Source organism: Panthera tigris, chromosome C1 (assembly GCF_018350195.1).
Source record: "Panthera tigris isolate Pti1 chromosome C1, P.tigris_Pti1_mat1.1, whole genome shotgun sequence".
Lineage (NCBI taxonomy): Eukaryota > Metazoa > Chordata > Mammalia > Carnivora > Felidae > Panthera > Panthera tigris.
In genome coordinates, this window is record NC_056667.1 from 41,393,543 (window position 1) to 41,409,710 (window position 16,168).

Sequence of the window (16,168 nt, forward strand, 5' to 3'; positions counted from 1 at the left end):
TGTAACTTATGTTACATTTATCTGCCCACCATTCCTTCTTTTAGGGAACCACTATTTTTAAACAGTTGTGGTGGCACTATGGGTCATAATACCTGCCTCCCCCAGCCATTGGAACAGGCATGTGACTCACAGGTGGCCAATCATAGTCTTCCCTAAGATTGAAGGGAGAGAGAAGAGAAGGCCTTTTTTTTTTTTTTTTTCCCCAGGAGTTGAGAAGATATGAATCTGGAGCTTCCATCACCCATCTTACTCCCCATGCAGAGTTTGCCTGGAGAAGGAGGGAGGCTGAAGGGATAAACAAAATTGAGAAATGGAAAGGGCAGTTGAATCCTGGGTCTAGTGAACTGTGCAGCTACATGAGCTAATAAGCTATTTTTTTTAATGAAAGCTAGTTTGATTTGGGATTTTATCACTTGCTATAACAAGAGTCCTAACTCATGTAGAACATATCACAATTTTTAACAGCTTTATTGAGATATAATTCACATACCATTCAATTTGTCTATTTACAACATTTTAAATTATATATTTATTTGTATAATTATTTATTGTCCCCTTCCCATTAGTTCCATGACAGTCAGGATCATAGCTGTTTTGTTCACTATTATATGCCAAATGCTAAAATAGAACCTAGCTCAGAGTTAAGTGCTCAATGAATAAGTGAATAAATGTATGAATGAATGAATGAATATCTACCCTATGCTGGATCCTTAGGATAATGACCCAAATTAGACATAACCTGGTTGCTCTCAAGGTCTAGCAAGAGAAATAGATGTCCAATATGCAAATACTGGTAAGTAATGGAGGAAAACTCGGGAAATTGTACAGGACAGACGTGGTTTAACTTTACTGCCCAAATAGGACTAATTCATTAAGACTCTCTTTAAATGCCTTCCTACACTCTACGCTAAGAATTAATCTTACTTCCATCTATGTTCCTATATAAATTTGATAGATCTAAACTAACCCCACTATCTCTTAACTTGAGCAAATTATTTAACCCCTCTGAACTTCATTTTTCAGAGTATTGGACATACCCTATAGTACCTACTTTGAAGGGTTATAGTGAGAATTAGATGAATTACTATACAGCATTTCATATAACACCTAGATCAATATATATATCACCTATTATTACCATATTTAGTGATAATACATGGTACCATATATAGTGAGGTTAAGTAGTTAGGAGCACAGGGTATGGAGCCAGACCACTGCTAGGGTTCAAATTCTGACTCAACCTGTTACTAGCTGTGTGACCTTAAGCAAGTTACTCAATTTCTCTGTGCCTTAGTTTTCTCCTCTGTTTAAAAAAACAAAAACAAAATAAAACAAAACACCTAACACAACTTAGAGATAAGAGAAGCACATATGTCAGAGAGTTCTAGGGGGATTAAATTAAGTGAGTAATACTTTAAAACACTTAGAATAGTGCCTGGCACATGGTAAACACCTAATAAATATTTAACCAGCTCGCTTTTTAAAAATCTTAGTCCTAAGGGCTTGGCATGCTGGTTATTTTTTTTCCAAATACAAAACTACCTCATCTTTTAAAACTTGGTCTAAGGTCTTGACGTACTGATTTTTTTCCCTTTTTTTCTTTTCTTTTCTTTTCTTTTCTTTTCTTTTCTTTTCTTTTTTCTTTTCTTCTTTTTCTTTCTTTCTTTCTTTCTTTCTTCCTTCCTTCCTTCCTTCCGCTCTTTCTTTCTTTCTTTCTTTCTTTCTTTCTTTCTTTCTTTCTTTCTTTCTTTCTTCTTTTTATTAAATAGGCTTCATGCCCAGCATGGAGCCCAACGTGGGACTTGAATTCATGACCCTGAGATTAAGACCTGAGCTGAGATCAAGAGTCAGATGCTTAACCAACTAAGCCACCCAGGCACCTCTATATTTTTTTCAAATACATATCAAAGTATATACATAAAATCATCTTGCACACTTCCAATGGCATAAGTCTCTTTGGGAAATGCTAGACTCACACAGTCAACAATTTATAGTACCCTGAACACACAGTGCTGTTCTTTGCCTTTGCCAGTGTTACTCCCCTGAAATGTCCTGGCTTCTCCTCCTCACTTGGCTGCTCCTACTTGTCTTCAAGACTCAGCTTGGGCATCATGTTCTCTGATCCCCGCTGAGTTAGGTACCTCCTCTGTACCCCTACAACCCCCAGCACATTCCTCTATCACAACACTGATCACTTGGGGTATCACTCTTTCTGTCCTTCAGACCAGGGAATGTGTATCCTATTTCACAGCACAGTACCTGGCATAAAGTAGGCGCTCAGAAAGTCTTAATTGGATTGAAGTAAAATGAAGTAGCCAAATACTTAACATAATAAAATTTAATCAAAACATATTTCTGCAGTGTCTACTCAGAGCCAGGCCATATAGTAGGCACTGTGGGCACAAAAATAAACTAGACTCATTTCCTGTCCTCACAGAACTTTAGGGAGATGGACAAGTAAACAAGTGCACCCAAGTGCGATAGGGACTGTGACTGCTGTGTGTCTGAGGTACATTGGGTAGAGGCAAGAGGAAAAGAGCTCTGGGGGCCAGGAAGGGCTTTATAGAAGATGTGAAGCTTGAGCTGCTTTGAAAAGTGAGTTTAGGTTTACTGGCTGGATGAGGGTAGGGGGTGTGGAGTAGAAGAGAGCATTCCGAACAGATGGTTAGTTCAGGGAAAGTGCTGGGAGTCTCCCTGGGGACAGCAGGTTGAAGGCATAAAGTGATAGCAAGGGTCACCCAAACGTATGCTTAGCCACATGCTTACTGCTCTGTGAACAGGGGGACAGGTAGACCCTTTCTGGACCCTGTGAACTTCTGTAATGGGGTAAGAACAGCAAAATCCAAGATAACTCAACCTCCCTATTTATTAAACACCTACAGTTTGCTACTTTCTATTCCAGGCCACCCTGGGGAACAGAGGAGGGAAGAAACACATATAAGACACTCCCACACATGTACTCATAATATACATAATACAAATATATACCACACACAACTCACATTTATATATTACACAATTTTCCCACCTACAAGCCCAAATACCTATAGTCTAGAGACCATAAGGGAGAATAACTTTAAACTTCCTACTCCTCAATACTTACAATACCTAGGTTGTGAGACATACTTAGGGAGGCTGGCTAAAAGTTAAGAAATATATCCTTTCTTCTAGATGAAGTTTTTTCTGAGGTGATCCTACATTGAACCCCAATACTGAAAGGAAAGGAAAGGGGGGCGCCTGAGTGGCTCAGTCAGTTAAGCGTCTGACTTCAGCTCAGGTCATGATCTCATGGTTCATGAGTTTGAGCCCTGCGTCGGGCTCTGTGCTGACGGCTCAGAGCCTGGAGCCTGTTTCAGATTCTGTGTCCCCTTCTGTCTGCCCCTCCGCTGCCTGCACTCTGTCTCTTGCATTGTCTCAAAAATAAATAAACATTAAAAAAAGGAAAGGAAAGGAAAGGAAAGGAAAGGAAAGGAAAGGAAAGGAAAGGAAAGGAAAGGAAAGGAAAGAAAAGCAGCTGCTCCTTTAAGCAAGTATAGGTAGGAGTTCTGCTGTGGGGCCATTGAGACGCACCTGAGGTACCTGGGTCTCAGTGGAACACAGAGATAAGAGTGCTTTAATCTTGGAAAAAGTCAGACTGAGCTGCATACCTAAATCACATTATTTCATCCCTTCAAACATTTACTGTTGTTGTGAATGGTGTTTTGGTGAAGAAGCATCAGTTTACATTGAGAGAAATACTAAGACACAGTGTTGTGGTTGCTATAAGGATGTTTGCTATTAAGGACATTGTCACATCCAGCATATAGAGTCTGCTCTATCGTGGCCAGTGAAGAGAATAATGGGTTTGTTTTTATTTTATTTTGGAGGGGTTGTTTTTATTTTAAGGACCATCTTGAGACTATGTATTGGTTATGTTTCTCTCTTTGCATGGCTGGTAGGAAGCTAAAAGCCAATATTTTGACCCAACTCTTACACATGCCTGGGAACCTAAAACATACATACTTATCTCACCCCTGGCTTCCTCTTATTTTCCTCCTACCCTTGTTTTCCCTTTACTTTGATTTTCTAATTTTTTTTGATGTATTATGATAATTAAAAAAATTTTTTTTAATGTTTATTTATTTCTGGGAGAGCGAGAGAGCACGAGTGGAGAAGGGGCAGAGAAAGAGGGAGGCATAGACTCCAAGGCAGGCTCCAGGCTCTGAGCTGTCAGCACAGAGCTCCATGTGGGGCTTGAACTCACAGATGCGAGATCCTGACCTGAGCCGAAGTTGGATGCCTAACCAACTGAGCCACCCAGGTGCCCCTATTATGATGATTTTTATAAGATACCTCAAAGCCTTTGTGGAAGGCACTGGTGAAAAAAAATAGTTCATAAATTTAAATTTTACTTATTAATTCAATGTAACAAAATATACACATTATCATAAATAATAAATTACCTAAAATTCATTAGCACAAAGCTTACACGTACATCACACAAATATAAACAATATACATAGAGCACACATGTACATAATTCACAATCACAACATACCTTTAATGTCACACTTAACTGTAAACATGCATGCGCGCGCGCGCACACACACACACGCACACACACACACACACACACACACACACACACAAACGTTGTACACATACCAAGCTGCTCTGCAAGGAGCCGGCCCTTCTCAGTGGGAACAACCCTCTCTTCCTCCATGTCACATTTGTTCCCCACCAGGATAACCTGCGCATTGTCCCAGGAGTAGGTCTTGATCTGAGTAGCCCTAAAGAGAGACCAAGAGAAGACTGTGTTAATGACATCCTGCTCTGGTGGCAGACCCTGCAAAACTCTAAGACGTGGTTTCCCTTCCAGGAGGCAGGCTACACCCAAGTTATGTCAATTAACTCAGTTGAGGACAGACAGATACCTGCCCCTGCTGGTTGTCACAGGAGCTGACCCCTAAGCCCTGGTTGCAAACCTCACCCACCTCTTAGTAGCATTCCTCTAATACATCTGCCCATCCCTCTCTTCATTGGGCAGAGAGTTCTTTCTAAAACATCTAGCTGATCCTTTCCTGAAAGGACTCTTCTATGCTCCCCCCTGCCAACCCCGCCCGCAAAACGAGTAGCTATGTGATGAAGTCTATATCCCTCAGGTGTTCAAGAACATTCACATCCCGTCTCTCCAGCTTTATCACACTTCCTCTCACTTCCCACCCATCCCCAAATGCTCTTCCATAGCTTGTGCCTTTGTCTATACTGGGAGTCCCTTCCCCACACTAACTCATCCCCCAAGACCCAAGGATGGTCCCACAATTCCTTGGGGGAAGTCGTCTCAGGCTTTCTCAGGCCCAGCTAGCCTCTCCTTCTTCCTCTGTGACTTGCAAACATTCACTGAAGCCTCAGATGATGAATATTTGTAGAAACCAAAACGTCAGCAGTAGTTTCCCTCACAAAAGATGATTATGAAACTTTTCAAAAATACTTTATGTACTTCTCAATTTTTCAAAAGTGAGTATATACTACTTACATAATGAGAAACAAAATTTTAACGTAAGGAATAAAATAGGGCCCTTATATTGTGGACATCTCCTTGTGGGGATGGGCCTAACTCTGTCTCTAACCATCCCTTCAGACAAAAATGGAATCTCATTTTGGTCACTTAAACCTTTACCATGGCACCTGTTATATTTAGCTAAACTTATCAGTCTTTCCTTGAGGGCAAGGATAGTCTCATTGATCTTTGGGGTGCCAGTCCCCAGCACAGAGCACAAAGTAGAGGAGATGTCAGCAAATTTCTGGTGAATGAATAAGCCAGCAAATGGTTAATCCTGAAGCAGATCTTAAATGCAACCCTATCCTGACACTGACACTCAAACTAACTGAACCCTAACTGTTTCTGGACCTATTACCAACCCTGCTCCTAAAGCTGATCCCACCACCAATCTTCTCTTTAAGGATGAGAAGCCATTCCCTTAAGGTACGGAATTCACTCAGCCACGTTGGTCATGGGCTGACAAAGAATGAGGCTCTGTGCTGGGCACTGGAGGGGCTAGGCTAGGACCAAGTTTCTCAGAGGCAAAACCTAAAGGCCAGGGCTTAGGAGAAATAGACACTTAATCTTTAGCCTCAAGGCAGGTCCCTGGAGCCAACTCTTAATGTCTCCCCATACTATTCTTTCTGTCATTTTTGTCCCTCTTCTCACTCCCATCCATTCTCAGCTCCCAGATTAGCAATTCAGGTTATTCTTGGAGGAATCGTCACCAGGTGTTAAAGTCACTGTGTTCCTGAGACAGAATGAACAGGGACTGATGGCAAAAGGGAAGGAGGTCAAGGCCAACAGGGAATTAGCAGTGTAGAGACACTGAAAGAAAGAGCTAATAATTCCATGGTAGGAGGTAGGGGGGAAGATGGAGAGGGAGAGAAAGAGGAGGAGCTGAGACAAATCGTGACTGAAGGGAAAAGAGGGAATAAGAAAGGAGAAAAGGAAGAGAAAAGGAAAGAGGAAAAAAGACTAGTAAAGAGAAAATGAAGATGGAGGGGTCTTGTTAAAAGGGAAGAGAGAAAAAGGAGGAAGGGGAGGATAACCAATAGGCTGAGAAGGAGAACCTAGACCACCATGAATGACAGACACGTGAAGGCACCTTGGAGAGCCTGCAAAGTCACTCACAACTCAAGACTACAAGGCACCAATAGTACTTCACACAGTCATGGCAACTGTTCCTTCACAGAAGGGAAGTCATCGAAGGATGGCTGTTGGGCAAAGGGCAGCATAGATAACCTTGGCATTGGCCAGCACCGCTGCTGAATTGCTGGCCTTCTCAGCATCTCTGATTCTGAAGAAGACCATGGCACAGATGTCCCATCTTCTCCCATCCCAATCCTTTCTACTGATTAGGGACACAGTGTCCTGGGCCCTCCCTCTTACCTGTCCTTCCCCTTGTGCTCCCTTCTCCCTGTGAATTATACTCCAGGAAGAAAGCTGTGTAAGTCATTCAGAGGTTGTACCTGTGAAGCTGTGCTGATTTCCATTGTATGTTGAACCTTTACAAGCTTGGACTAGATGTGCTCTTGACCCCTAGCCTGGGGATAAACTTTATGGGGATGTCATATGTGGATTCATTCACTACTATGACCAGGATGATCTTTCCAAAACATTAATCTGAACCTGCTGGTTCCCTGTTCAAATGTTGTCATCTAGGGAATAAACTCCAAATTCCTTATCCCAAAACACAAAATTCTTCATGACCTCTGCTCTTTTTATACCCCTCACTTACCTTCTCATCTTTGTACATCTGTATACTTTTCCTGGAATATTCTTATCTATTCACCCCCTGGCTCACTCCTGTTCATCTTACAAAATGTAGCATCTGTGTCAGCAACTCCATGATCCCTTCCTTGACTCCCCAAGCTGGGTCACAGCCCTCTGTTGGATTCCCAACAGTACCTCTCTTTATCACTGCACATGTACATGATATTCTCACTGCTTGCTTACTTATCTTCCTCTCCTCTCATCTGTGAGTTCCTTGAGGACAGGAGCCATGTCTGATTCACGTAGATTTCCCTAGCACACAGCACAAAACCTAGCACACATTAGGTTTTCCTAAAGAGTTTGATGAATAATGAATAACTGAGGTGAATGAATGAATGAATGAATGAGGTGAATGAATGAATCTCATACCAATCTTGGACAGCATTGAAGGACTCCTCGTTGGTGATGTCATACATCAGAATGAAGCCCATGGCCCCACGGTAATAGGCTGTGGTGATGGTCCGGTACCGCTCTTGCCCAGCTGTGTCCTGGGTAGGAAGAGAAAAGAGTTAGCATCCTAGAAAGTCTGCTTTTTTTCCTAAAAAGTCCTCAGGAACAATTAAGAAATAGCCCAAAGTATATTTAAGGAGTACCTATTATGTGTCTTGTATTGTACTTGGTAAGTAGAATAAAATGTTTTTTAAAACCTCATAAAAATTAATAAGAAAATAATTGAGGGGCTCCTGGCTGGCTCAGTCAGTAGAGTAGGCAACTCTTGACCTTGGGGTCACAAGCTTGAGCCCCACATTGAGGGCAGAGTTTACTTTAAAAAAAGAAAGAGGGGTGCCCGGCTGGCTCAGTCAGTAAAGCACGTGACATTTTTAAAAAAATTTAAATCTAACTCAATTAACATATAGTGTAATAATGATTTCAGGAATAGAATTTAGTGATTCATCACTTACATATATCACCCATCCCAACAAGTGCTCATCCCAACAAGTGTCCTCCTTAATGTCCCTTGTCCATTTAGCCCATCTCCCTACCCTATACCCCTCCAGCAACCCTCAGTTTGTTCTCTATATTTAAGAGTCTCTTATGGTTTATCTCCCTCTCTGTTTTTACATTATTTTTGCTTTCGTTCCATTACGTTCATCTGTTTTGTATCTTAAATTCCACAAATGAGTGAAGTCATATATTTGTCTTTCTCTAATTTTGCATAGCATAATATACTCTAGTTCCATCCATGTCGTTGCAAATGGCAAGATTTCATTTTTTTTTTTTTGATTGTTGAGTAATACTCCATTGTATATACATACACCACATCTTCTTTATCCATTCATCCATCGATGGACATTTGGGCTCTTTACATATTTTGGCTATTGTCTATAGTGCTACTATAAACATTGGGGTGCGTGTGCACCTTTGAAACAGCACTCCTGTATCCCTTGGATAAATACCTACTAGTGCAATTGCTGGGTCATAGAGTAGTTCTAGTTTTAATATTTTGAGGAATCTCCATACTGTTTTCTAGAGTGGATGCACCAGTTTGCATTCCCATCAGCAGTGCAAAAGAGATCCTCTTTCTCCGCATCCTTGTCAACATCTGTTGTTGCCTGAGTTGTTAATGTTACCCATTCTGACTGGTGTGACATGGTATCTCGTTGTGGTTTTGATTTGTACTTCCCTGATGATGAGAGATGTTGAGCATTTTTTCATGTGTCTGTTAGCCATCTGGATGTCTTCTTTGGAGAAATGTCTATTCACTAGCATTTACATTTTATAGTTGAGAATGCAAAAATGCAGGCAGGGTAAGTGACTTTCCTAAGGTCACAAAGCTGGAGACAAAAGCTATGCCTTAAATCCAGGACTTCTGATTCCAAGTCCAACGTACATACCACTAAACTCCAATCAATGAAGGATTTATCCACAAGTATTTACTGAACACAATCTATAATGATAATAAAATAAGGGGACAATAATTCCAGTATGCCATTATTTGTGTATATGCTGCACCTGTTATCCACACACTTCAGAAAAACTCTGTAGGATATATATGATTACTCTATTTTATTCCAGATAAGGAAACTGAGGCTTAAGAAGATTGCCACTAAGTATCAGAATTAGAACTCAAAATAAATCTATCTGAGGGGTACCTGGGTTGGATGAGCTCCCGCTCAGTTGGTTGAGCGTCCAACTTCAGTTCAAGTCATGATCTCGCGATTTGTGAGTTTGAGCCCCACATCAGGCTTACTGCTGTCAGCGCAGAGCCCCCTTTGGATCCTCTGTTCTCTGCCCCTCCCCTGCTTGCGCTCTCTCAAAAACAAATAAACATTAAAAAAAAAAAATAAGCCTGACTCCTACACTCATTACAATTTATACCTTAGCCATGGACCATACTTTGTGTGATATAAAAATGGACAAGGCACTATCCCTAACTTGAGGAAGTCTCAGTAAAAGTGCAGAGGTAGCTAATGCTAATGGGGAGCATTAGACTGATAACTAGCAGTATGTGGCAATATGTCATTAGTTCCAGATAAGCAGTATAAAGAAAATGCATCAGGCTTGCACTGGCAGTGCAGAGCCTGCTTGGGATTCTCCCTCTCCCTCTCTCCCTGCCCCTCCCACCTTGTGTACACATGTTCTCTCTCTCTTTCTCTCTCAGAATAAATAAACTTAAAAAAAAAAGAAAGAAAATGTGTCACACAAGTCAGGTAAGGTAGAAACATGGTGGTTTGGGGTAATTATAGAAGTTGTCAAAGCAGAGATAGTGTATCAGTTAGGATATACTGAGTTATTTAGTAGCAAAGCAATCCCCAAATTTCAGCAGCTTAAACGAGGTTTTATTTTTCACTATTGCTACATATCTATTAACAGTTGGCTGGGTGCTCTGCTTTTTGTCTTCCGTAGCTGACAGGGCAGCTACCAGAGGGGGGAAAAGTGTGTGAGTCATATTTTGGCTCTTAAAACTTCTACTTCTCCCACTTCACTAGCCAAAGCAAGTCACACACCCACATCCAAAAAAATCTTATAACATACCCACGAGGAGAATCATAAACGTGGCAGACAGCGTAACTCCCACTAATGGAATCTGTACCAAGTCCAGAAGCATTGGCCTGAAGATGTGCTTATTTGACAATAGTAGGAGGATAACAGGGACTTTCTTTTTATTTGAGGAAGAGAGAGAGAGCAACTGAGTGAGGAAGCAGAGGAGAGGGACAGAAGGAAAGAGAAAGAGAGAAAGAGAGAGACAGAGAGAAAATCCTAAGCCAGCTCCATGCTCAGCACAGAGCCCAATGCCAGGCTCGATCCCACAACCATGGGATCATGACCTGAGCTGAAATCAAGAGTTGGACACCTAACCAACTGAGCCACCCAGGCACCCCATCAGGGACTTTTCTAAAGAAGAATTTTCCAAGCAGTGAAGTGAGGGAAAAGTATTTTGGCAGAAGAAGAGTTTTTGCCATTGAGTACTCCAAAAGAACTTAAGGAACGGTAAGAAATGGGAAATGGGTAATGGATAAGTGCCGAAGCTAGAAAGAGCTTTAAATGTTGTGCTATGGGGTTTGGACTTTATCTTTTTTTTAAGTTTATTTATTTATTTTTGAGAGACAAGACAGGGAGAGCACAGAGGAGGGACAGGGAGAAAGGGAGACAGAGGATCTGAAGTGGGCTCCGTGCTGACAGCAGAGAGCCAGACTTGGGGCTCCAGCTCATGAACCATGAGATCATGACCTGAGCCGAAGGCAGATGCTTAACCAACTGAGCCACTCAGGTGCCCTTGGACTTTATCTTTTAAAATAAAAGATTACGAGGCAGGGGATTAACATAATTAGATGTGAACTTTATTTAGAAAGATCACTCTGGCTGTGATGTGGGGAATGGACTGGAAGAAGAGATGGAAAGCAGGAAGGCTAGTTAGAAGATCTCTGCAGTGGTTCAAGTAAGTCCCAATAAGGATTTAAACTAGAGTGGTAGCAATGAGAAGGAAGTCAAACAGATTCAAGAGGTATTTAAGAGATGAGTTATATAGGGCATGGTGATGAATTGGAGGTGAAGTGATGAGAAATCAAAGACAACAGTTATCTGTTACCTCATTTTCTCCATGTCCTCAGCAATTCAGCTCTGACCTAGACTTGCACAACTTTACTCAGCAAAAAAATCTGTACTTACTACACCCACTATCCTTGGGGAGCATATAAATCCCCAACTCCTGTTTATTGAGCATGATCTTTGGGTGTCTTACTCTTCACCTCAAGCAGCTTATCAGAGTATCCCTTCTGACCACATACAATATTTCTTCCTACGAGCTCTGGTAAGAGTTCTTTCTAAAAGTTCTCCAGTTCATAAATGAGTGAGTGGATGAATGAATTAATATATAAATGAATGAAGAGATGGATGAGTGAGTTAACACATAACACTGGGAATTTTAGGCACTACTGAGAGAAATCATCAATTTGCACTATCTATGCAGAAGTTTTTTGTACCTATGAAACACTTCAACAGTATTTAATCCACCCCACACCCCTTGCCTTTGCTTCCTGAGCTCCCACACCACAAATGAGACTCCTCCCACCCATCTGCAGGCCAGGCCCCAAATCTTGTCCTGTGAGGTTTAGAATTAAGCCACCCATCCAGACTAGAGATTTAAAGGCCCAGGCAGGATTTCTAAGCAGCTGGTCTCAACTCTTCTCACTCTGCCTGTGTTGTATCATTTCCCTGTGAGAGTTTTGAGGTCTCCATCTCTGACTGAAGTCTGGCCCTGTGCCCCAGCTCTTTGACAGGGGGGGTCCTGTCACCCAATTGATGCCCAATTAATTAGAAATCTTGGTATGGGGAGTGCCTGGCTGGTTCGGTTGGTAGAACATGCAACTCTTGATCTCGGGGTCATGAATTTGAGCCCATATTGGGTGTAGAGGTTACTTAAAATAAAATAAAATAAAATAAAATAAAATAAAATAAAATAAAATAAAATAAAACAAAATAAATCCTAGTATGGAATACTAAATGAGCTTGGACATGGAACCAGTTTCATCTCTGTTCTCCTAGTGCCTAGCACAGGGCTGTGCACACAGTGGAGATTCAATCATCACTTGCCAAACAAAAAGGCTACATAGTCTTGAAATTGAGGGTGGTCTCTGGGGTTAGACTCCTGGGTGTGAATCCCTGTTCTAGCACTTACTATGTGACTATGGTAGGCAGCTTTTTAAATGCCTCCTAACGATCACTGTCTCCTGGTATTTATGCTCTTGTGTAATCTCCTTCTTGGGCAATTCGCCTTTTTGGGCCTTAGTCTCTTCATCTTTAAAGTGGGAATAACAACTATATCTACTTCACAAAGTTATTGTGAACATTAAGAAAGTTATTATACCTAAAATGCTTAGAAAAGTTCCTAGTACATAGTAAGAGCCATAAAAGCCTCAGTTACTATTTTTGCACTTTCAGAGTTAGCCCCAGGAACAGGGCCAGCTTCCCAGAGTCTGCCCAGCTGGAGTAGATGAGTTTCATGCTATGTGTCACTTCCCACTCATTCAAACCTGCTGAGGGCTGCTTCCAGTCAGAGTCTTAATATGATGCTTCCCTCAAAGAGTAGCAAATGGCCTGATAGAAAGGGAATGGATGAGTGTAAAAGTTGAGCAGGCTTTGGTCTGACTCCCAGCTCTGCCATTCATCACCAGCTCACCATTCATCACCAGCTCTGCCATTGTGTGGTTTTGGAAAGCTTGGGTTTTTTGTTTGTTTGTTTGTTTGTTTGTTTGTTTATCTCTTTGAGATTCAGCTTCCTCACATCTGGAATAGAAATAATAATCCCTACTTTGTAGGCTGTTTGCAATTAAATAAGATTTTTAAAAATGTCTAGCTCATAATAGGTACTCAAATATGGGAGTACATATCATTTTCATTATTATTTAACCCTTCTAAGCTTAAGTTTCTCATTTGTAAAGTGATAATACCAACCTTAAAGTGGTTGTGTGAAGATTATAGATAACGTATTTGGAGAGCCTGGCAGAGTGCCAGGCACATAGTAGGTATGCAATAAAGTCCATAGTAGTTCCTGCTATTACTGTTGATATTATTGTTATTGTCATTTCCCTTGAAGAGAAGCAAGGTTGGAAACAATAATCCAGCTCTCACCATCCTGTGCTCAATGGAAAGTAGCCCAGAGAACTGTTCCTGAACCTCCCTCTCTCTCCCTCTCTCTTTTATTTTTAAAAATCACTTCAACAAACATTGATTCCCCTCCCACTGATGAGAGTCAGAAATAGAACCAAAGAGGAGACAGGAAGGAGGAGAAAGAGGCATGACTCACTGGCTACTTGAGGAAGGAGACCATGTCATCAAGAGCAATCAATTCACTTCTATGAAGCAGGCATTCATTGAGCTCTTTATATGGGCAGAGCATTATTCCACAGAGTGGACACCAGGGTGAGCAAGCCGCCGCCCTGGCCTCCAGCAGCCCCATGTGGCAGACAGACACATAGGTAAGGGGCAGAGAAGCTAACATCAACTGAACACCTACTCTGTGCCAGGCATTTTGATAAATGTTTTATATATGGGATCTCACTTATTATTTATAGTAACAAAATAAGACTGTTAGTTGAGAATTATTACAGGCCAAGCACCATGCTAAGCACTTTACCTATTTTATTTAATTACCAAATAACCTTGAAATACTGTTATCTCTATTTACAGATGAGAAAAAGTTAAATAATTTGCCTAAGATCTTGCAACTAGTTCATGCCAGACTGAGATTCAAACCTAGGTCTGATTCCAAAGCCTGTGCTTTTCCCAGGATGCTCTTTATTCCACATCATTTATCTTAATTGTTACAGCAGCCTAAAGCAGGACAAATTTGAGTCTCCATTTTATACATAAATCCACTGAGGATCACAGAAGCTAAGTAAATTTCTAGAGTCACAAACTATAAGGAGACAGAGTCAGGATTCAAATTCTGTCTTTTGACCACAGCCTGTGCATTTTCAACACAACCTATAGCCCAACCAGACTATGTATTCTTGATCCCCTTCTTCCCCCTAGGACAGGACCAATCCACTCTGCAGCACCCCACCCCCCTCCCAGAGAGGGGGTCCTCTAAGGTTTCCTGGGGTGAACAATCTCCCCTCCACCAGAGGGTAAGGCTGGAAATTACCCAGAGAGTTTAAATGGAATCACGTGTGTCTGGCACACATGTGCTCAACCAATATTAGTTATCTTCTTTATCTTCCACTGAATCATCAAATCACACAGACTCTTCATTTCTTTCTGGAGTTTCCTCATGGTCGCCCACACATGCCACACTCATTTCTGCTCCATATTTCTGTTCATGCTACTCTCTGCCACATATGCCCCCTCCCAGTTCCTCCACTTGTCTTGACTACCAGATTGTTGAATTCTAAAGTTAAAAGTAAACCTTAAATATTATTCAACTTACCCTCTCACTCAAACTAGGAATTCATTCCACAGCATACTTGTACTGAGTGTTTCTAATGTTGGACACCCACTACCTTAAAAGGCAGCCATTCCATTGATGGACAGTTCTGATTATTAGAACATTTCTTCCTTCTCTTGAGCTGAAATCTGCATGTGGTAATTTCTATCCATTGATTTAATTCTGTTCTCTGGAGACACAAAGAATAAATCTAATTTTTCACTCATGTGGCAGCCCTCCAAAAATTTAAATCCTATGTTTGTTTAGCTCTTAGAGGTTATAAAGTTTATTATCTCAGTTATCTCAGTTAATTCCCAAAGAAATCCTATGAGAAGAACCAAATCCCCATTCCACAACAGAGGCAACTGATGCTTGCAGAGGTGAAAGACAGTGAATGATGGAAAGGGGCTTAAAGAATACCAGGTCTTTTGGCTCCAAGAGACCATGGCTCCTGGCACAAGGCTATGTCTCTGTTTTAAGTCACCTGTCACAGGGACCTTCACAATTAGCAGAATAACCAGAACAGTGACAGGAACTTGAAACTGTTTTACAGGAGGAACAACTACAGGATGGAAGATGTTTAGTACTCTAGGAAATAGCACTGCTATCTTCAAATATCTAAGGTGCCTAATAGGTTTTCCTCTTTTACCTTCCTTTTCTTTCAAATCTTCGCTGATTCTATGGTTAGTGTCTGCTAGGTCCCGAAGATCAAAGGATGAGTGCAATGCCAATACTTGCTTGAAGTTTGCTTTGGAAGGTAAACATGTGTCAGATGGGAGTCTGAAGCCTGAGAGGCTGTTCCCGTAAAGCCTTCCGAGTGCCTTTCCTTGCGGCAACACTCTTCCTTTGGAGCTTAGCTCAACTCAGCAGAGAAGCTGCCCTGACCATCCTGGTAAAGTCAAATACGCCAATTACATGCTATCCTGGCACCATGTACTTCTCCTTTGTAGCACTCATCCTCACTGTAATTTTGTATTTATTCGTGCAGTTATTTGATTAAAGTCAGTCTCCCCTGCCAAACTGCAAGTGCCACAAGAACAGGATGTCTGGTTTTGCTTACTATTGTGTCTCCGTGACTGGCACAGCACTAGCACATAAGGTGGGGGAGATTTCCAATAAATACTTGTTGAAAGGATGAATTTATTGGGTGTCTGCAACATTTTCAATAGAGCATACTACAATGTCAGATGGGTCTTTCTAAAATCTAAATCTCATCATTTCCCTCTTGGTCTAAATCCCCTCTCTGGCCTCCCATAGCCCCCACCACAGGGTCCAAATTTCTCAGTAGAACATACAGACTGTTCAGGATCTAGCTCAAGCTTCCCTTCCAGTTCTTTCCTTCTCATACCTCCACTGAACCCGTGAGTTACAGTTTTGCCTAACTACTTGTGGCCTTTTGTTGATATGCAGATGTTTGCCTGGAATCCCCTTCTCTTTTATCATTTGTAAACTCATTCAAAGGTCACATCCTCTCTGAAGCTTTTCCTGGCCTTCCCTCCCCTGAC

The 16,168-nt window shown here is 41.5% G+C and overlaps 1 protein-coding gene across 2 annotated transcripts in view; it reads right to left on the reverse strand.

Moving 5' to 3' along the window:
- The window catches only part of RAB3B (RAB3B, member RAS oncogene family), a 93,597-nt gene that overhangs the window by 12,773 nt on the left and 64,656 nt on the right, over positions 1 to 16,168 (reverse strand). For both annotated transcript variants that reach the window (XM_042997154.1, XM_007077213.3), the window contains 2 exons: positions 7,667 to 7,785; positions 4,645 to 4,769 (listed from right to left, as the gene is read on the reverse strand). In XM_042997154.1, coding sequence (XP_042853088.1) covers positions 4,645 to 4,769; positions 7,667 to 7,785 — 244 coding nt within the window. The remainder of the gene's footprint in view (positions 1 to 4,644; positions 4,770 to 7,666; positions 7,786 to 16,168) is intronic.